This window comes from Barbus barbus (assembly GCF_936440315.1).
Source record: "Barbus barbus genome assembly, chromosome: 18".
Classification (NCBI taxonomy): Eukaryota; Metazoa; Chordata; class Actinopteri; order Cypriniformes; family Cyprinidae; genus Barbus; species Barbus barbus.
Window position 1 is genome coordinate 23,938,336 of NC_136746.1, and position 23,619 is coordinate 23,961,954.

The 23,619-nt window shown below is 35.8% G+C and overlaps 1 protein-coding gene across 1 annotated transcript in view; it reads left to right on the forward strand.

The window, feature by feature from the left end:
• The window catches only part of LOC306883921 (uncharacterized protein), a 146,087-nt gene that overhangs the window by 23,231 nt on the left and 99,237 nt on the right, over positions 1-23,619 (forward strand). Inside the window, exons 10-14 of the mRNA XM_079439447.1 lie at positions 14,938-14,991; positions 18,147-18,182; positions 20,008-20,037; positions 21,090-21,116; positions 21,443-21,496. Of these exons, the coding sequence (XP_079295573.1) occupies positions 14,938-14,991; positions 18,147-18,182; positions 20,008-20,037; positions 21,090-21,116; positions 21,443-21,496 (201 nt within the window). The remainder of the gene's footprint in view (positions 1-14,937; positions 14,992-18,146; positions 18,183-20,007; positions 20,038-21,089; positions 21,117-21,442; positions 21,497-23,619) is intronic.

Genomic DNA, 23,619 nt, shown 5'->3' on the forward strand with positions numbered 1-23,619 from the left:
TTTAGTTTGTATATCAGTTAGATTTTTTTTTTTTATTTAATTTACATTTAGTTTGTATATTAGTTTACGTATTTTATTTATATGTATTTCTATTGTAATTTGTCCCTGCTCAAGACAACATCCCAAAACCAAGGCACCCTCAGCATATCCCTGCTAGTACACATGGACCACAGACTTGCAGTAGTTTTACTCTATTAACCTTGACTTTAATGTTCTCAGGCACGTCAAACAAGGTTACTGTGGGTCTAGAGCTTGTAGCCTCCCAATTATCGAGTAATATTATCCAGCTCTGCAGCTGCTGGCCAGTGTGTTACAAAGAGCCCCGGACAGCTGTAATGGTGCTGCGGGAGTTCAGAGCACTAGACCTCAAAATCCACTACTTAATGTGTCAATACGGGATTGTCCACCAACACACCCATCTGCCGTGTCTTCTCCAGGGGGCTTCAGGAAAAGACAGACTAGCCGTTGCACCAGAAGAGAAGGTATGGCATTTTGAGTGGCATCGCTGTTGTGTGAGTGTTAACGGAGGCTTTCGGTTGTATCTTGCTGTAAGATGGATGCCACACTAACAGATTTGTATTATCTCAACGTGCTTGAGAAATCATTAGTCTATCATTAGTTTCTTTCCAGTGTCTTCATGGATAATAATAGGTCCTCAGTCTGTAAACCGCACTGTTAAGATTTAGCATAAGATGCGGGGTGTCATAAACACATTTTAGGAGCATAGCGGCAGAAATTGCGAAGACATTTATGTGAATTTCACTGTTCTGTGTGACAGGTGGTAAATGAAGCCTGATGTTTCTCTGCAGATGTTATGAAGTTCTCATGAAATAAATTTGGTAGTGCAAAACAAGTGAGACAAATGCTCTTGAAAATAACATCTCTAGAAGTGGAAATAATCTGTGACTTCACTACCAAAACTAGTGATCTACCTACTTTACCTACCTACCACCTACTGACTTCATGTTAGTGCTGCCTTCAAAAATACCTTATTTTAACCAATATTCTTTGCATATGGCAATCCCAGATTGCACTGGAAAAACTTGGCAGAAACAATCTGTTGAAAAACTGTTGATTTTATACATACTTGTGAATTGTCTTCAGAAATTCCTTGTTAAAAATACTTACACTGTCATTCAAAGGTTAGCAGGCTCGTTAAGATAAAAAAAAACATTTTTTAGAAGTCTCTTATGCTCACCACTGCTGCTAATATTGTAAAATATAATTACAATTTAAAATAGCTGTTTCGATTTTAATATGTTTTAGAATGTAATTTATTTCTGTGATGGCAAATATGATTTTTAAAATACCATTATTAATCAAATTAGTTGATTTGGTGCTGAAGTATTATTATTATTATTATTAATGTTGACATCAGTTGTGCTGCTTAATATTTGTATTAATATTAAGTAATATTTTTTCTTCAGGATTCTTTTAATAGAAAAAAAAAAGATCTTTTGTAACATTATAAATGTCTTTACATTCATTTTCAAACAATTTAATGCATCCTTGCCGAATAAAAAAAATTCAATTTCTTTCAAAAAAATACAAATAAAAAAACTTCCTGACCCCAGACTTTTGAATGGTATAAAATAGTAGTTTTACCAAGTTTGTTATAAAGTTGTATGCATATTAGAATACAGTGAAAACTCAGAAATTGATTATTTTTTCTAATAATTACTAAACAATGGCAAGTAATAAGTTTAATTGAATATGAAAATTAAGTAGAAACACTGAAATATTATCTTGCAAAATGTATTTAAAATAAATCTTAGTTTATTTCACAACTCTGAAAAAATCTTTTTACAGTGTAAAAGTAACAAAAAGATTGTGGGGGTTTCGAAGTTAGAAATAATATTAATAGAACAAGGTTTATAACAATATTTCAGTCTTTAATTCAGCGTGTTACTTGCCATTTTTTTGTAATTATTTGTGAAATTGCATATATGTAGCATCAAGCTCCACTGGAGTCAATAGTGTGGTGAGTGGAGTAACACAATTGCCAATGTACAGTCTACTAAATCAGTCATTTATGAGTTTATATTTAAGTAAAACATATCACTAGGCAGTTCACTAGGATATGAAACCAAGCTGAAGTGTCCATCGAGAGATTCACAAGTCACATAAAGTTAAGCAGGTTTTAAAAGCTTCTAATAGCTTCGCAGCAGAAGGGACGCATATCACAGACTTTTATTGCTGTTGTAAATTTTAAGAAAACACTAGAGAAAATTAGCCCATGAACCTCGATTATGATAGACATCATTACCAAATTATTCTTATACAAATCTTCTCCGTTTCAGACTTGTAAATTTCAAGGCAATTTACACATCAAGAACCCTTATTATTGGGCACTAATGAACAGTGAGAGCTGTATTTGTCAGATATGGCCACAGCATTTGGTGTTTTCTGCTGGAAATGAAGTCAGTCGTCTTTCTTCAGGGTGTCAGGGCTTTAGCCGGTTCTCCTGATCTGGATGGTCTGACAGCAAGGTGAGTGTATGGATAAATGCTGATTTATAAATTGATGAGGAGAGTATAGGTTGTCTAGAAGACTTTGAATAGCATCTTACAACTAGCAAGTGGTTTCTAAATAGAGTTTCTTTCACTGGTCTGAAATGGTTCTTCACATATAGCTCACTTCACAATGCTGCTCCGTTCTGTTTGAGGAGGCATTTTGTGACAGAGTGTTTTTGTCTGCCAGTGGATCTTCACCAGATGCATATAATCTTCTAGAAAGGTTTATTTTATCCTGGGGTGTCTTGAGAGACCTGAAATCAGATTACTGCGATGGGATCTTTTCCATCAGTCGTTTGGGATTAGATGCTGACAGACCACAGGGGACAAAGTCTGCAGATTCATGGCTTCACATGCTTTGTATCGGACTGAGCTTCACTTCTGGAGTCTTAATCGGAGAGTTGCTTTGTGGAAGAAAAGGCTTTGATTGAAGGGAATTACTTACTGGAACTGCTGTAGCTGCTAGAGATGGGCTTTACAGTTTTTGTGAAGTTTAAGAAGACTCTGACTGAGTTTAGGCTGGCAAAATATTAAGGTCCTAAAATGTGGCCTTTTGTTCAGTTCAAATAATTTTTTGTTTGCAGGGCAACACTATTGAAATTCCTTTTTTCTTCCACCGCTCTCATTAAGATTGAATTGTTTAATGTTTTCAGATTATTTCAGACTTTGAACTCTCTGTATTTTGTACATTTTATATTAAAAAGTTTTTAATTAGACTTTAATTAATCAGATTAATTACATGTACAATATTTGAGACCAGCCTCCAAATTAAGTTAATTAAACATGTACATTTTATTGGCGTAAAAGATGAATTTAGAATTTGTTTAGTGTAATAATAAAAAAAGAAAAAGTTTAAGAAATTGATCATTTCCTGGCAGAAAATGACCTTTTCCGTTACATTTATGGGCATCTTTCAACTCTGAAACACGACACAATGAATTAATATGTAATTGAAGTTACGGTTTAAACACCTGTGAAAAAGATGTTCATGTTAAAGGAACTCTCCACGTTTTTTGAAAATAGCCTCATTTTCCAACTCCCCAAGAGTTAAACAGTTGAGTTTTACCATTTTTGAATCTATTCAGCCGATCTCTGCATCTGGCGGTAGCACTTTTAGCTTAGCTTAGCATAGATCATTGAATCTGATTAGACCGTTAGCATCTCGCTCAAAAATGACCAAAGAGTTTTGATATTTTTCCTATCTAAAACTTGACTCTTCTATAGGAACTTTGCTGCTGTACCATGGGTGCAACATCCGCAATGATATTACGCAGCGCCTGAAAGTAGTCCCCAGCTAGGTAGCTAGTTATGATGTAGCTGGGGACTATTTTCAGGTGCTGCGTCATATCATTACGCCTGCTGCACCGACGGTACGGCACCAAAGTTAATTGATTATTACGTTGGAATGAGAGGTCAGTTCCTCGCCATATCGGCCTAGAAAACCGCAACTTTTAATTTTCCATCAGTCTTAGTGCACGATGTAACTACAGAAGAGTCAAGTTTTAAATAGGAAAAATATCAAAACTCTTTGGTCATTTTTGAGCGAGATGCTAATGGTCTAATCCAATTCAATGATCTATGCTAAGCTAAGCTAAAAGTGCTACCACCAGACCCGGAGATCGGCTGGATGTATTCAAAAACGGTAAAACTCAACTGTTTAACTCTTGGGGAGTTGGAAAATGAGCCTATTTTTAAAAAAGTGGAGTGTTCCTTTAACATAGTACACTGTGCTGTATTTTACAGAATTCTTTTAGTGTTTTTTTCCATAATGTCGATCATAGGCACAGGGTTATGGTTCACTGTAATCCATTAAGTAATAGTCACAATTTTTCATGTGTTCTTTTCACTTTCTTAAGATGTCATAAACTTGTCTAAAAACTTGACATCAGTTAAACTTGTCTAAAAAGCCCTGAATTATCTTCCATTTTGCTGCAGACTTTCAAAACCATGAACTTGGCATTGTAAGCTTCAGTCATTCTCAATCGCACCTCCTTAATTTGACAAATTTATTCAGATCCAAAACTTAAAATACAAGCTTTCCTTAAACTAAACTGTTCTTTTATTGCCTTGAAAGCACTGGACAATTTCTTTCCTCAAAAGTGAGTCTAGTTACTTTTCTTCTGGTGACGGGAGGGCAGAGCCTTGCTGGTGAAAAGGTAAACAGCTTCAGTTTATCACCTTGAACGCAAGGAGAATTCACATTCTGATTTCCATTTCGTGCTATTAATATTTGATTTAGCTGCAAAGTCACTGCTATAGTGGAGTCTGGGTTCATGCTGTCAGTACTTCTAAAAAGCAAATGTTCCCTTTTCTCCCACATTCGTTTATTGCGTTACAGGCAAATAAACAAACCATTTGCATAGACTTGCTGTGCCTTGGAAACCAATGCAGCTCTGTTAGGAGTTTGCAATGAACTGCATACATATTCATGTGTATATATAGATCCCTTAATGCCGATGGGCAATTTAGCATGCTGTAATTAAGAATGTCCAATTCGTAATCATCTCGCCTTGATCAGACCAAAGAGAACACAACTGACTTCTAGACAGTAAGAGAGAGAGAGAGACTGTTTCTTTGGCCCCTGGAGAGCATGTGGTGGCACTTTATGCATTACAGAGAGCGAACTGTAATTATGAGCTGATGCAGAACCACTAAAACAGTTTAATTGAATCTCATTAGAGAACAATAGGCTGTTTTAGTAAACACTCAAACAGGGTAGCCTACAGTAACGAACCAGTATTATCCACTGTAAACTAGATGTTGCTAGAACTATTACTACACTGTATAACCCGATAAGTTAAGAATACTCAAAGTTTGTTTACTCAAAACATTTGAGGAAACTTATTGCCTCAAAATATTGAATTTAGTAGAGCTTAAAATTATGACAATGATCTTCCATGATCCCACCCCACTCATCACAACTTGCTTCCATAAACAGCTCATTCATTCTGATCTTTATAATTCAGTGCTAGTTAGCAAAATCACACTAGCACATGCTAATAGAGTTATCAAAAAGGCTCTCACTATTTTTACCTAACTTTTTTTTTAGTCCAGTGTATGGTGGAATTGCATTTCTTTGAATGCTCTAATTAAATGTATCATCTATTATAGACTCCAGTTTTGATGTCCATATATTATGAATATTAAGTTACCTGAAAACATTGTGGTGAAGATTTTGTGGTGCAATATGGTGCAATTTAAATGATTGATGTTAGGGGTTTTTTTTGTCAGCTTGTGTAAAAAAAAAAATATTTTTACAATATCAGAGTATAAAATGCAGAATTAGGGGCCGTTCACACAGAACACGTTTATCTATTCCAATACTACTTTTCCATTGTTTTTCTATGTAAACACATGCTAGACAGTTGTTTATGAATGTTGCGCTCACGTTTCACGTCTATTAAAGCGTTGCATTTTTGAGAAGCCATGTCAAGTTAAAAGAATTTCAACTTTTGCACACAGTGCTGCTCATCAATGTCAGTTCCAAAACAGTGGACCAATCAGAAGACCCTGAAGGCAGGGCAAGCATCACAAGCTTTTGTTTACAGTAGCAACTGTTTTATTTGACGGCAACATGGCGGAGGAGGCATTCTGCGCTGCACTTTCTTTAAAAACCATTCCTGAGCGCTTTTAGGTGCAATACGTGTTCTGTGTGAACAGCCCCTTGGTCCAAATTAATGATAAATTATTTGAACTATGAAGTACGTCTGTTGTGACGTACTGAATTCCGTGAATTTCACTGAATTCAACTTTAACATTCAAATTTGGCATCCTGTGCAGATTTGCAAATTCACTTTAAATTCACACTCCTAGATTGAAAGGCAGCCAGTTCTCACATTCTTTTTGCCCATCCCTGTACCGAACAGTTAGATACTTCCACTGGCAGTGTGCAAAGCTGCATTGTTACACAGCACTGAGGGACCAGAGACCAGATAGTTTGGATTGGATCTCCAATGAATCAAATGTAACTAAGAGTTGTCGTGACATGTTGTAGAAACCAAATGCTCAGCAAGGTGCACATATTCTTGGCCATTCTCACTGCTGTCACATATTAGCGTCTTCTGAGGTCCAACATGCAGCTGTCAGCCTCACCTGCTAGACCATTAAGCACATCTGATCCTTTAGTACATGCTGGTACATCTATTTCAATTGTAAGTTCACAGAAGACACTGTTGTCCTATATTTTTTAGAAGCAAATGAGACTATTGAGATACAGTAAGAATAAAAACTATAAAATGTGGGTATTTTATATTGAAGTTTATATTGCTTTGTTTTGCTAGATCTGAGCACTGTATGTGAGTTTTGAAATCTTATAAGGGACATATCTTTTGTTCAGTCAGAGACAGAAATTCTGTTACATCATCCAAGGACTCCCGGCTATGATGATTTTTTTTTTTTTTATTATTATTATTCATTTTTTCTTTAATTAAAAAAAACAAAAACATTTTGACTTATTTCATAATGTTTAATAAAAGCAAGTTCTTGGAGGAATACTTATAAAATGTTTTTTTTTTGTTGTTTTGTTAATATTTTAAGACTTCAACACTTTAGAATTGGATTAGCAAACTTTGTATAAATGTATAAAGAGATGTATGATTTGAATTTTTTTTCACGCTTTTTTCTTGAGCTTTTCTTTTGGACATTTTAGAGCAATATCTGTTTTTGTGTGGAAAATGTGTGCAGAAGTGTCAGCATTACACCGAATTACAGGTACAATTCTATATTTGATGAAAAGATGAACTCAGTGAATCATTAATGGGCTTATAAAACAACACTTAATGCATTCTCGTTTTCCACAGACATTTACTGCAGGACATAAATACAAATATCGTACCTAGTGCTCTTTGAAAAGCGATCATGGTTTCTTCTCTATGGTATTTCTTGTTTTTTCATTTATAGTTGTATTTCTATACAAGAATATAGTTCAGGGCGGAGCACATTGCTTTTGGAATACTTGCATATGCCTGTTTTTCCGGACAACTTGAAACTTCAAGTGGTTGTCATCTTTTATTTTGGAGACGGTCAGTTTTTTTTCTCCAGCCAGGGACATTGGCAAGGGTACAGTGGCCCCATCCTTGATTATATTGCTGTGGTGACAGGCAGTTTTACAGCCCGTCTGATAGATTTAGCCATACTTTTGGGGGTGTGTTTAGACTGAACAGCCTCCCATGTCATTCAGCTGGCCATCAAAGTGTTTCAGCAACACCCATTGTGGCCAATTCTGATTGAGTTTTGATATGAAAATAAACTCTCTTTTGCCAGACTGCTGTTCTTGCTAAATAATATAATGGTGTGAAGAGATTTTAGCTCATTGTAAGAGAGAACTTTCTGATTTCTGCTTCAGTACAAAAACATGGATGAATGTATAGATTGTCAGATCTGGTTTACATGTTCTCTTGATGAAAGCATATTGTTTACTTTAGGAGGCCCTTCTCGTTTGGTTGTTCATCTTGAATGCAATGTAGAAATGAGGCAGCTATTGGTAGAGGTCGCTAATCATTGTGATCCATTATGCTTTCTTCCTCTGTTTGTTTACTGGTGTTTACTTTTTGTATTAAATTATTATACTCATTCAAGTGTTATTGAAAATTGACTCTCTAGTTTTAATTTCGGATGCGTAAGCAGTGTTTTTCTGTTGTTTTCATTGTTTTTTGATCAGCATCTTGAACCAAGAGTTTTGCATTTTTAAATGACTGTGAAATTTAAAATTTAAATTTAAAAATCTAAAAATGCATCTTGGCACCCTTCAGTCTGTTCTACTCTGCTCCGCCTGTTTTTGAAAACAAGAACGATATATGACAAATAGCTGTTCAAAGAGAGAGGTTGGGCAAAAAGCCTTTATATGTAGATGGTTTGGGTTGTATTATGCTAATTTCTAGCTGCAGGCATGTGCTCAGTTTTCTAAAATAATCCACATTCATCAATATTAGCATGAGGGTATTTATGTGCATGCATAAAACAAATATAAATAAACATAAACACATTAATGTACAATATATGCACACTTGGTTTGAATCTGGTGGAACACAAATTTCTGTACATAATTAAGTCTTATTAGTGACATCAGCTTGCATTTGATAGTTAACAGTCCTTTATCTTTGTAAATACATTCATATTTTTTTTTCCCCCCAAAAATGCTTTATGGCAGATGTAACCTACTCCGCTTCACTTACTAGACATTGAAAATAGACATGTATCATCGCTTCTTAGTTCACAGCTGTGAGATGAGCATTTTGTGCCAGTGTTTTACATGGTTTGTTGAGAAATCTGGGCAGAGGCGTGAATTCGGTGTGGTGGGATTTACATGACGTCAGTGTGAGAGTTGCAATTGTTTAAGAATGTGAGTGTGCAATATCAGATATGAGATACAAAGAATACTTTGATATTTCCTTGGGAAAATCCTTACTGCTGTAATGAATGGCTATTTCATAAACATGAGTGGCAGATGGTTTGTAGATAGCATCGGCTGAGACTTTCGAGTTACTTCCTCTGAAAAGGCGTGCTTGAGTGGATATGCAAAAACAGATAACTCTCTTTATCTGTTCTGTTTCTGGTTAGGGACCGTCTGTAAGCGGACGGAGTGCAGGAGGGGGAGAGCGATGATATGAGTGAGGGACACCAGCAGAAGAAAATTGGTGTCATAATTTAGGTACACCTGTAAGTGTAAAGGTGTACGAGTGCACATCTATAAATTGAGAGATGTGCACAATCCGCATTCTCTAAGGCACTAAGAACCCTAGAGGCAATTAGTGCATTTGAAGGTATAAATACAGAGAGAATGTGAGACGTTGAGAAATGAGTCGTGAATTGCTCTACCAACTATAAATTCCTACCATTACAGACAGGGGCACGCCCCGAGTTTTAGCGAATAAGTCAGATATGATGGTCAAAGTAAGTACAGGGTGTTTTGGAAGGGTTTTTTTTTCCTGCTCACTTAATGCGGAAGAGTTTCAACAAAGCTTGAGAATATATGTTTTTATTATGATTACTTTTTTTTCTGTGATCAATATTATTATTATTATTAATATGATTATTTTTGACTATTTTACTTTCTTTCATGTAAAGCACTTTGAATTGCCATTGTGTATGAAATGTGCTATATAAATAAACTTGCCTTGCCTAAACTTGCCTTTAACAAAGCCACCTTCAACTGCTCTTTGAAAATCTGCTGCATTTTCTTAACATAATGGAGACATTTTCCAAACTTCCCTCATTAAATATGATTGGCCTTGATGTTGAAAAGTCAGAACTTTCCAGTTTCCACTCTTATCTTAAGTAGAAAGCACTTTCAAATCACACATTAATTGAGCTGTAGCCTTGTTTTGTACAGCATGTTGATTTCAGACAGCCAGACCGCTAATGTGCATGTGCACTGATTTTGTTGCATCTGCATGTAGATAGTTGTTCAACTTTTCCAGTGTTAAAAACGTACACAAGCAAAGCTGGTGCAAACAGATATAGGATACACAATACCCTAATTTAGTTCAGGATACATATTATATACTGTATAGAACATGAAGCTTTATGAAAATTGTGGTTCAGATACCTTTAACTACACATCATATAACTGGGTTCAGAAATTGTTAACCTTCTATGCTGTAGCTTTTCAATAATTTATGTGCAATGTAATTTGAAGCATCTTTTTATATATATACTGTCTAATTATAACTGCTATACTTTAGCAACTATTATTATATTAAAATTATTAAATTCAAAACTATTATTAAATTAAATTATTTTGTAGATAACATCTAATATATAGTAATTGATATATAAAACTCTTATTATATATTATTAGCATATTGCCTATTTATTAAAGCACATATTAATATATATGGTCACACTTTATTTTAAGATCTCTATTCTCACTAATTCTTAGTATTAACTGCAACTTTTGCCTCTTAAACTCCTAATGTGCTGCTAAAATATGGTCAAGCAAAATAAGTTCTCAGTTCCTTTTTCAAGATTCCTTTCTAGTCAAGAATTGTCCAAATGAGTCACCGAGTTAGTCATTTAAATGATTCATACTGCTAAATTATGTATTTATAACTGATTTGTAAGTGTTTTTGATTAAAAGAACTAGCTCATATGAATAATCCGTTTGTGAATCAAACTAGTTTTGCAGCGTGATTGTTGTTGTCTACAAGTGGCGAGGACACTGCATATGAAATATCGATCTGATTCTTCTATTAATCTCATAAATTGTCTGTTTGTTGTCTTGGTAGTATTTTGTGGCACCTAGTCTTTCTGTCTCATCACACTCAATTCAGACGGCAAGGCCACAACTCTGCTAGAATGTCACTTCTTTTGCCACAGCGCTGTAGATTCAGTGTTCGTTTTGATGCTGTGTGTCATTACTCTGATTGCAAGGGTGAAACTGCAGCAGCCGGAGAGCTGTTCCTGTGGGATCACCTGGGAAAGATGTAAGAAATTTGATTAATCTACTGTACCTCAAGACATATGGCATTATTCAGAGTCACCACACTTCAGTTCGTTCTAATGGCTGACTAATTTAAGTCTTTTAAAGTCAATACCTGATATCTGAGGGCCACAGGGGTTACATGAGATTGCTTCGAAAGGAATGTGCATGATGACATGTATCACTTGTCCGTTGAGACGCTCAGAGCATAATATTGCATGTTAGTTACACTATCCTTCAGGATATGACAGGTTACGTGTAGCGTTAATTTAGATGTCCTGAGCTATGAAAAGATGCAAATTTGTTTTTCAGTACTCGATTAGCAGAAGAAAGAATTTTTCATATGACATACTTAAAATCTTTATTTGAAATGTAGAGTTCAGTGAGATTTATGATAGACAAATTCCAATTCGTAATGAAGCAGCTCAGCATGTTTTCCTTAGTGAAAGTTTGATTCAGATAGTATCATCCTGAGCTCTACTACTTCAAACGTTTGTAGCAATGAATCGCTGAGCAAATGGAAACTCACAAAAAGCATTTCCTGGCGTAACCCCATTGGCATTTGTGGCCAGAGCTTGAGATATCTTAGTTACTCCACTGGATCTTGTTCCAAAGGTCTTTGAAGGCCTGCCATTCAGCATATCAACAGTTCTCTCTGCTTAAAACTTGCATGCCTCTGAGATGGGTTGTGTTCATTTTAATTTAAATTTGATCTCAACCAACAGCTGAAAAAAATCTGTGGAAATCAGTTGCACATTAAATGTGTATTTGAGGTGTTGTAGAATGTTTATTATGTTTGTGAATGTTTATGTCTGTAAACATCTGTGTGCTTACATTAGCCAGATTTCCACACTTTGGATACTTAAATCACTCTTAATAAAATACTGAATCAACTGGCATCCAAACAAATGTATACTAAAGCTTAACTTTTATTATTTTAAACAAATGGTGTCAATGTGATTGCTTTTTTGCTTTTTTTTCTGGCTTCATTCAGTTTTGTTTAATTTTGTTTGGTTTGGTTTTGTTCAATTTTGTTCATCTGGGTTTGTTTAGGTTTTTAGGTTTACTTGGTTTCATCTGGTTTGGTTTGGTTCGGCTTCATTTGGTTCCTTCTGGTTTCATTTGTTTTCGGTCATTTAGTTTGGTCTGTTTGGGTTTTTGTTTTATTTATTTATTTATTTTTGGTGTTTTTGTGTTTTGTTTTGAGTTGTTGTATGAAGTCTTACAAGGGGCTGTTTCATAAAACAAGTTTACCAAACAAGCCAGCCTTATTTCAGTTAGTCTGACTTATTTTGAACCAAAACAACTGACAAGTAAGACTAAGTGAAATAAGGCTGGCTTGTTTGGTAAACTTGTTTTATGAAACAGGCCCCAGTTGTTCTAGAAACCTGGGGGCTGTTTCATAAAACAAATTTACCAAATAAGCCAGGTTTATTTCAGTTAGTTTGACACATTGTCAGTTGATTTGGTTCAAAATAAGTGAGACTGAGAGAAGTCTGGCTTATTTGGTAAACTTTTTTTATGAAACAGGCCCCTGCTTCCATAGAAAGATGTTTTTGTTGTGCTATATTTCTTTAAAACATAATCAAAGCCTCTTGATTTAATATTTAATCTGATGTGATGATATTCATATATTAAGTGCTGCTACGGTGTCCAAAAACTTCTTGGGAGCGCTGTGTGTGTGTGTGTGCCTTTGTATTGGGAAGAAGCCAGATTGTATTGTGACTTGGCTTGTTCTGCAGCCAGGACGAGCTGTGCAGTACATAATTATCAGGCAAGTGAGCAGAGATCCCTGCGGCATTTTGACCTCACACTGGCGTTACGAGACAGAGAGAGGGACACAGCCCTGATTTTAACCCATCCTTCACCTCCCTGCTCGTGTTGAAATGCCCAGGGCGAGCAGAGGCTATAGTCAGTCTCTCCATCCTCCGAGGTCAGAACAGCCTGTAGGCCTGGTGCTCAAATCAAGTCCCTCTGAAAAGGGCGTATGCAGCTGTTCTTTACTGGGGCTGCTCTTGGGGAGGTGGGACAACAAAGGAAAGGTGCACTGGTTCCCTCAAGGAGTCATTAGATTGTGCTGAAAGCAGGACGGGAGTGCTCTCTCCAAAGACCCCTCTGAAAATACATAATTTAAGAGCGGTTGAGGTCTAACCTCCATCATGCCATCCCAATGCGAGCTTCCCTTCACCTACGTTTTCACAGTACTGCAATCCTGATCAAGTGCAGATTCTTGCATCTGTCTTTGATAGCCTCAGCCAAAGATGGGTCGGGAAACGATAGGTGTAGAAAGTAATCGCTCGCTGGATGGAGGACATGTTGAAAATGGAACGCTAACTTGCCGAACACTGCAAGTATACAGTGCATACTGCCCATTTTCTTTAAATAGTGTGAAATAATAGGCATTATGCAACAAATGTATTAAATTGTAGGAGACAACTCTGTCACATGAAGAGTGTTGCATGTGAGTTGGACAAGTAATTTGACATTTTTAATTTATATTTATAATAATATATTTTATGTACTTTATGTATTTTCTTTTAAATTAATTTTTTATATTAATCTATTGGAAGCAGCTATGTTGTTTTTTTATTTTAATTTAATTACATTTAATGTAATGTGTGTGTGTGTGTGTGTGTATGTATATATATATATATATATATATATATATATATATATATATATATATATATATATATATATATATATATATATTTATTTATTTATTAATTTTTTTTTTATTATTTATTTTTTTAGTTATTTTTATGTTAATTAACTTTTTTGTTTTAGTGTATTATTTTTTGTTTGGATTTTATTGCTTTTATTTAATTTTATATGTATTTATTTTCATATTCTATTCTATTAAGCATGGTCCAAATTAGTAAGTGTAACTTGCAGTTTTATTGGCCATTGTTCAGAAGAGCGCAAGTGAATAGGAACAGCTAAAATTACATGACTAAAATATTCAAATACAATAATCATATATTTTTTTATAAAGCCTCACGATCATCATTTTCACAAAAAAGAGTCTCATAGTAAGACAGCTGATGCAAAAGGAGGCTTGCCAGATTTACGCATCATATTTGTATTGATCTTGTTTTATGGAGAAGGGCTCCAGATTAGTGTTCTCGGTCCCAAGTTTCACTCAACTGTCTTGACAAGCCTCGCCATCATAAGAGTAAATAAGTTGCATCTCTATCCATGAACTTGGAGACATTATTAAGAAAAGGGTGATCCACTCATCTGGCCCTGATATAATTCAGTATTAATAGTCTCACTCGAAAGCTTAACTAAGACAAATTGTTGTATTTTGAGGGCTAGCGTTCCCATCTCTCTAAGTACCTTCTGACTTATTTCAGAAATCTCTCTCTGTGTAGCTGCCGGTCTTGATGTGTCACACCTAACAAGAGCCGCTGTAAATTTAGCCTGTCGATACATGTCAGGCCTCATTTATCAGCCACCTCTGCTCGGCCGGTTTTCCCTCCCTCACCTTCTTGTACCCCCCCCCCCCCCCCCATGTCCTCTCTCTTTTGCTTTTTAGCACTAGCAGTTTTGACTTTGCCTGTGGTTTTGCCTTATCTCGAATCAGATTCCCTCTCACAAAGCCCTGGCAGGCAGGTGATGGGAGTTCTAATCCCGGCACCAGCCGCAAGGCTTGAGAAAACGAGTGTGTGGTTTTGTGTGTATATTTAGGGTGTGCAATTTTGTGCAAATCATTCACTAAAAAGCACAGAAGTGAGAAAACAGATTTGTCATTTAAATGAGGCCATCTCAACACCTTGAGACACTCATTCTCGCCATCAGTGAGATAAGTGGCTGTGCTTCACTGACATGTTTTTCTCTATATGATGGCTGGAGCAGCTCTCTGCTGAATTCCTAACTTGGGGGAAGTCAAACTGATGCATTGTCTACTGACAGGAAAGATTTTCCCCTAAGTTGTTCTGTAAGGATGCTGTGAGGAGCCGGACTCTGTGATTAAACTGGTTCTTGTTCTTTGTATCTCCTCAGGGTTTGAAAGGAGATCCTGGACCTCAAGGCCTACCTGGTCTCAAAGGTGATAAAGTAAGTCGCCCTGCAAGTTTGATTTCTTGTACCAACCTTTACAAACTGTAGCACAGAGAGAGATAGAGGCAGAGTCTCTATGATCTTAGGGGTGTTTTTCAGTCAGTGAGCTTTCCAGAATTTTTCTATGCAGTATATAGAAAGCCACAGAGGTCTACATATGCGAGTCATACTTGCCTGAACATTTTCAAGGTTCTTTTTTTTTTTATCCTTTAACATTTTAAAGTTAGAAAATGTCACTGCTAAACTTTCTAGAATTCATATTTTTCTCATCTCAGGGCCAGGCCATTACTACCAGAGACTCCTCCAGACCAATATTCAGATTAGCGGTCAAGATATTGGTTTCTCAGTGGCAGTTTCTGCAACCCATCCAATCATAAATATGTGATGACAGCCTTGCAGAATGTCAATAGTTATTTCTTAGATCTCAAAATATAACATCAGAAAGGTCAAACTACAGAATTTAAAGGAGGAAATGTCTGCATAGTGAGTGACGAACATGAGTTTTGCAGTTCATAAGAAGCTGCCTAAAACACATTGGCTGATATTCTGAGGAAAAAAGTTACACTAATATTCAAAAGTCTGGGGTTTTTAAAATTTTTTTTTTTTTTAAATAAACTTTTGAAGTAGTTAAATTTCTCATGTCAAGATAAAAAATATCAAATGTGTCTCTAATAATGATGTGTAGTTTAATTTCCTGTTGATTTATATCAGTAGTAATCCATGTGGACATAAATGGGGCACAGATGACACATTTTTATAAGAATGACTCCTGTTTGTCGACACTGATTTAACATGCTATGTGCACAAGACCAGAACCTGAGATGTGAGTTTCAACATCAAACTTTAGTATGTCGTTCACGAGCCATATATTTCATATACTGTATATAATATAGATCAATATCTCAGCCAAGAGTGAACGCATACCTTGTCACCTCAGTAACTGTTTGAATCAATTATTGGTTGCGGAATGTAAAGGCATCCTTTTTATATTATGATATTAATTTACTAAAATCCTTTTAAGAACCATGACCGCTGATGGTACAAGGAAACATGCAATCATTGATCATGTAGCTTATATTGCTCGTGCTGTGTGTAGCATATAGTAAATGCCTCTGTAAATCAGGCACATGTAATGCTGCTCCATTTTGTGGGATGTGAAAATCAATTTTATTACTGGAAGTCACATTTGTAGTGACCGGGAAAACCATAATGTACTCTGTGAGAACAAATAGAGAACACAAAGATGTAGTGTAACTGATTGTGTGTAAATATTAAAGGAATGTTTCAGATTGTGAACAGGTTCATCTCTTATTTGCAGGATCTGTGGCATGCTTTCAATTAACACAGATATGAATTTCAGTTATTTTGTAAAAACAAAGAACAAATATATTTATATTAAAGCATTTAAAATGATTAAGGCATCCCAGAGGGTTTCAAAATCGAAGAACACGTCTTCATAAATCTCCTTAATTTATATTTATGCTTAAAAACATTTAGCCAGTCTGCTAAAATAAAAATTTAATTCACTTAAAATAAATAAAAAAAAACTGAATAAATGATCAGAGAATGTCTTGTTCAGATTTTGTTTTCAAGTACAAAAAACATCTTTCTACTGGAAGACAGTGCAAAATACTTATTTGGAAACTTTTTTTTTTTTTTTGCAGTGTTTGCTTTAAGTTCCAGTGCAATGCCTTCGCTTTTGTTTTAAGTGCATCAATGTACTGTAAACATCTTTTTTGTTTGTTTTCACAAACACATTATTTTCCGTGGTAATGGACCACGTCACAGATGCTGTTGGTAGAACATGAGTCGTCTTTAATCTGGAACTTTCCTTTAAAATGCCTTCCAGAATTTCCAGCTCATCTAGGCAGACCTTCACAGCAGGGAAAATGTGACTTCAATGAAACAGAATGTAGAATAGAGCTTACTCTGATATCTGATTCCTCAACCCCCCCCCATGCACACAGACACACGCGTTCACACACACAGACCACAGCGGGACTGCTTTCCAAACAATGGATCAAATGTTATTCGCTAATTAGCTGCCATATTACCCATTGTCTTTTACAGTATTGAGTTTCTTTGTTTGCCTGCGTGCACGTGTAATTGTCCATGCAGTGTTTTCAAGCCTTGAAGTTCTAATGAGCTCCTCTGCGTTGGAGCAGAGAATAACCAGCTTCTTTTCATCTCATCTCCCAGTCAGACAGAGGGAGGGAGGAAAACCGTTAGTTCGGATTGAAACTGACAGTCGGAAAGACACGTCACGCTCTTCAAACATAGAATGACTCGGAATATCTTCAAACGGGCCAGCTTTAGGTGTTCACAACTTTATATTTCTGCAAACTTTGTGGAGTTTCTGTGGATTTAAATTGAATTTGAGGAAGGCTCTGCCTGTTTTTGTCAAGGGGTTTTGACTTAAACTGATGTCTCCGCTTGTATTTCATAACCTTGAATATATGAAAGTCCTTCATTTAAGAGCAGATAAGCACAGATATAGGAACAGCCCGGTCGTTTTATTATGATATTTTTTTTCAGGTATGTCTCAGAATTATTCTTAAAGGAATCGTTTTCCTGAAAATGAAACTTTTGTCATCCTTTACTCACCCTTGTCTTGAGTGTCGTTCCAAACTTTCTTTCTTCTGAGGTATGACTTTCTTTCTTCTGAGGAACACGGGAGGAGATGTTTCTTTAAAACATGGAGGAGTTTTTTGTTCAAATGTGGAACAATATTTTCACTTTTGGGTGAACTATTCCCAAAATAGCTTACCCTGAATAAATATGTGGAAATAGGAGGGAGTAGAAAACCATAGTGCAGGTTATTGTAAGTGAATTATTTACATTTGGGTTTGCATAATTTCTCAGTATTGCACAACTATTCTGATTCTGATTGGTCAGTCACAGAAATGTGTGGTCAGATATTTTTATTTAATTGCCACTAAACTGTGTAATAAGTGGGATATTATACAGTTAAGCTGATCATAAACAGACTACTGTATATAAATAGACCTGCTTTATAATGTGCCAAAGGTGTGTTAACTGTACATTATCCTTTACTCATCTCTGGATATTTTAGGAACAAAATGCTGCTGTTTAGATGATTTGCTTTTATTTGTGCAGTATTCACTCCTCTGAATTTCGTATTTCTGTTGCAGGGGGATCCAGGCCCGCCAGGTCCGGGAACACACTCGGTACGCATCTCGTTCCATCCTACAGCAACACTGCATGTTAGTTCATAGCTCAATGTAAAACTGACTATTTTTAAATGAAATTGCATTATTAATGATATGCATTAAGCACTGAAATGAGATTTATGGAGAGTCATTGCTAAGGTTTTAGGAAATGGTTAACACTACTAATTGCTGACACAGATGTGAGAAAGGTGCTCAAGCAGGGTGTAAATGATACAAACAATCTTTATAGACTAAGAAAGACAGGTAAACAGTTTCAAAGCTGAGAAAGAATGACTTTTATTAACCTCACCTTCAGCTCCGTTTGAGTATGGCCACTATGATCCTGATGAAGCATATAACACTTTTTTATTATTTTACTTGCTGATTTAGTCTGTAATAAATCTGATTAAGTTCAAAAGTGCACTACGTTTTTTTTTTTTTAAGCAATTAATATTTTCAGTAAGGCTGTATTAAATTCAGTGACAGTATAGGCATTTAAGATGTTACCATAAATTCTATTTCAAATAAATGCTTTTCTTTTGAGCTTTCTATTAATCAGAAATGTATAATCAGAGTTTCCACTAAAATATTAAACAACCCAACACAACTATTTTCAACATTGATTTTAATAAGAATGTGTCAGGATCACCATATCAGCATATTAGGATGATTTCTGAAGGATCATAAGACACTGAAGACTGGAGTACTGATGCAGAAAATTCAGCTTTGCATCACATTTGAACTATTTTAAAATAGAAAAAAGTTATTTGAAATTACAATAATATTTCACAATATTTGTATGGTGTTTTGACCAAATAAATGCAATTTTGTTGAGACTTCTTTCAAAAACATTTTTTTGACCAGCAGTATTGTAAAATGTGTTGTAAGCAATGTTTCATGTTGATTTTAATACTGAAAATACTGCATTCACGCTCTTTATCTTCCACTAAAGCAAATAAATAAAGAGCCCACATATGCTCAGTCAGGGGCGACCAGCAGCAGTGTGGACAGACTGAAGGTTAGACGTGTCCTGCAAGTAGAGAGCTAATAATTCCACACATTATATGAGGGACACATCCACCACTTCTCATAAGACAACAGAATGGGATGTATGTTCTTTGTGTGTAAGGATATAGTACTGCAGCTCCTGCCCTTTATGTAACATAAATATTAAACCAACCCCAGCGGAACTATATCAGGGCATAACAGTTATTTACTTATGCTAATTTTACATTTTATGAGGACAAGCAGGAATACCAGGGATTCAAACGTGAGAGACGACAACACGCTTGCCATATCACCGCTCCCTCTTGTAGTCGAATCGTACAAGACAAAAACATCTAACAAGCTTTAGCGGCTGAAATTCTTGATGTTTAAACAAATAGCATGTAGCCGACATGTTTGATTTTACGTTTCAGGTTTTTATATTATATGGGTGTTGATGTTGTAGACATCCTTCGCTCTTATTTACGACCTCTAACATCACGGGCCGTCTCTCCCCTGTTACATTCTGACAGTTTTAGGAGGCTTTACAGCTCTTGTTCTCTGACTTTCACCGAACACAAGGAGTGAATGGCTATTTTTGCAGCTGTTTCTAAGATGTGTCAGTATTTTCGAGGATGCCAGCAGAAAGTTGACACCACACTGTTTTACTCTGCATCTGAAAGGCTGTCTGTGCGTGTCTTGTTTGTATGTGACTGGTCATGCGGTTTGTGCTTTCAATGGGTCATGTACTGTAATGATATGTGCTTCTGACCTTTGTTCTAACAGTGTTAACAGCTGAACTTAATTGCTGGCTTTGTTTGATGAAACGAATGAAATTCTGTCTTCTGCTTTCTCCTAGGTTGAGCAGCAAGCTCAAAAAGGGGACCAGGTAAAAATACATTTGTTTTTTTTGTTTTAAAACTCTACATGTAACAGTGCCAATTTGTCAGATTTTTCTGGAAAATTGTATTATAGCGCTTGTAAGGCAGCACTTTACTACTGATATCCACCTTTTCCTGGATTTTCCCAGATTTTTTTTCATGATTCATAGGGAAAGCCTGTTGTGTTATATCCAGTGTGTTTTTAAAGAGAAATTTCAGCTGGCTATTTTGTCAAAATTTATAAGTAACTTGTGTATTAAAAATTGTGATCCGTCTCTCCTATCTAGTTCTGAATATATTTACTGAAAGACAGCATTGTGTTGTATATTTCATGTTCACAGACAACATAAAATATGATGTTCTGAGTATATGGTGGCAGCATGTCGTGTACTTAACTTAAACCTAATTTTACCCAAAACTTATTTTTACTTTGTTGCAAACACTGGCATTTCCAAATTTAATGAGTGACTTTATAAAATATATTTTTGTATTTACTAGCATCCAAAAGTTTGAGATTTTGTATATTAAGAAATTATTTTATTCGGCAGTTTTATTTAACTGATCAAAAGTTAAAGACATTTAAATGTTTCAAAAATATATATTTTATATAAATGCTGGGTTTTGTTTTAGTTTTTTGTCTGTTTGTGAAATAATCCTGAAAAAAGTATCATGGTTTCCACAAAAAAAATATATATATTGACCATTAAATCAGCATTAGAATAATTTCTGAAGGATCATGTGACACTGAAGACTGAAATAATGACTGCTGAAAATCACAAAATCAATTCCGTTTAAAATTTTATTAAAATAGAAAATAATTAAATTGTTATAATATCAGAATTTTCCTGTTTTTACTATAATTTCTCAAATAAATGCAGATTTTGTGAGCATAAAGCGACTTCTTTCAGAAACATCTTACAGACTCCAAACTTTTGAACAACAGTGCAAAGATAGATTAGGATAACAAAGCTTTGCCTAAAAATGTTGCTTAAATAGAGACAGATTTTTATGATTTGAAAATGCATTCAGAGAATCTGTATTTCTTTTTTTGTGTGTGCAGGGTCCCCCAGGAATTCCTGGAGAAAAGGTAAGCGCTTGAGCAGCATTTTCATGAATTTATTCAATCATTTTATTTTTTTGCCTTCCTTAATAAAGTTCAACCATGAGCTGTGAACATGCCGCTTGAACATCTGTCTCTCAGCACTTTAGTAAGCTCTGGCATGTAAACCCATCCAGGCAGAGCCAGCTGCTATGTCCTCATATTTAACATTAATATTGCTTCTGGATGTAATCACATTTTTGAGAGCATTAATGACCAAGGACAGGTGGAAACTTAAATCCAGACCCGCCTGCGTTATGCACTGCAATGCTTTTAGAGAACTGAAACCCTGATCCTTTACCCATCATCCCCAGGGAGACGCTGGCCTGCCCGGTCAACCAGGACCACCAGGGAAAGAGGGCAAAAGGGTGAGTAAACCGAAGCAGGTCGCTGCCTGTGTGGGCTGGATCCATGTTGCATATAAGTGTTTGTGTGACCGACACATCAGCAAGACGGGCGTTCGGCAGTGACCCAGCAGCAGCTGGAAAGAGAGAAAGATGCGGGCCTAATCTCATGGGAATGACTCTGAATATTCAACTGTAAGGTTAATGGTAGACTGACAGCACGTGTGGCCGACCCCAGCAGGAAACAATCTCGAGGGTGATTTACGGTTCAGTCGTGACATGCTCGAACGTATTGAGAAAACGATACGGTTTCATTATTGATTTTATCCTTTGTTTCTCAACGCCACCGGCCAAGGGTTAAATTGTTGGTCTGCCCGCGGCACGAAAGCTTTATGTGAAATTTGACTGCTGCAACAAATTGCAGTTGCGCGTTTCGCTTATTTGAATTACCTAAGCCGCTGAGCCATTTCACTAGAGGCGCGCTAACACCTGTTAACGCAAATGTTATCTCGGCTCCTCGAGTGGTTAATGGTCCTGAATGCCGTACAGTTGTTTCTCGACTCCCTTGAATGTGATAAAAAGTATTAAAAATGCATGCCACTCAGATGGAGGAGAATACTTAGGTCTGCCGCAGGGACTGTAAGCGCAGCATTAAGCCCATTCAACAGAATGAATGAATATTTATTATCCTCCACAGTGGTGTTCACTGGAGTGTTATCATGACACTGTTGGGTATTTTCAGTTCAGTGATGGATTGAGTGATGCACCGTGCCATAAGCAACTGGATTTTGTCCACATTGGTTGGGAGCATTTAGACTTGGAATGGCAGTGTAACTCCTTGCTCAAGTTCACAGTTGGTGTGTGCATTCAGTGTGCAATGATAAGGATAATTGGGGATTTCATTTCTAAAAATGTTCATTTTTTTTAAATGTTTGAATTTCTTTAAGTTATTAATGTATATTTTAATTTATTTTATTACTTGTGAAAATTGGCTAGAAATGAGAAAGGTAGAAATCATACAGCTACTGTAAATCCACATAAATTCATTAAAACTATTTTGTTGAGAGCTATAATTATAATGAATTTGTTTGCAACTTTTTTATATTTTTTATTTTTTAATTTATTTCTGAAAGTTTGGTAGAAATTTGAAATTAAACTCTACATACATTCATTAAAACATTCTTGTTAGAAGCTATAATGAAATCATTAAGAATTTGTTTGCAACTATTTTATTTTGATATTTATTTCTGAAAGTTTGATTGAAATTATACAGTTGTCTAACTTCACATAAATTCACTAACACAATTTTGTTGGAAAACTATAAGACAATTTTTGGCAAAAAATTGTTTTTATTTTTCATTTATAAAAATTTGCTAGAAAGCTAGAAATTGCACATCTTTTTAATTGCACAAAAATTTTACTTAGAGACATTTTTAGGAAAACTGTAACAAAATCATTATGAATTTGTTTGCAAGACATGAAAATTGTTGTACATGACCAGTGAAAGTAAAATTTTTGTAACCGTTCTGTCATCAGGCCTGAAACACTCTCAAACCGGCCCCGAGCCAGCAGATTCATCCTTATTGTTGAGCTCTGGTATTATTAGTCTCGCATATCCAGACGTTTGGCATATGATCTGGTGTACAGTGCAGCTTGTTCTGGCAGAGAACCAGCCAGACCAGGAAGAGCCGTTTGGTTGACCATTCACTATTCACACTTGTTTAATTCTGAGATTATCTGAAATAGATTATACCAGGAATGGGAGAAAATGTTTTCATCAGAATTTCTCTGTCCAAAATTCAGTAGCGTTTCATATAGTAAAGGGAAAATTCACCCACAAAGTGAAATTTGTTTTTATTTCCTCACCTTTGGGTGTTATTCCAAACCTGTAAAAATTCCTTCTGTAAGACATCTAGTTGGTCAATTGGATCAAATATTGTTTGGACCTCAGTGTTCTTCAGAATATCTTCTGTAGAAGAAAGTAAGTCATACAGGTTTGGAATGACATGAGGGAGAGTAAATAATGACAGATTTTTCGATTTTGAATGTACTGTTCTGTAAATGATTTCTGAGAAGGCTGTCTCTTTTAGGCCGCTCTTGGATAGTGCTGTCTCTCTCAGAGACCAAAACAAGAAGTGTACTTTCGA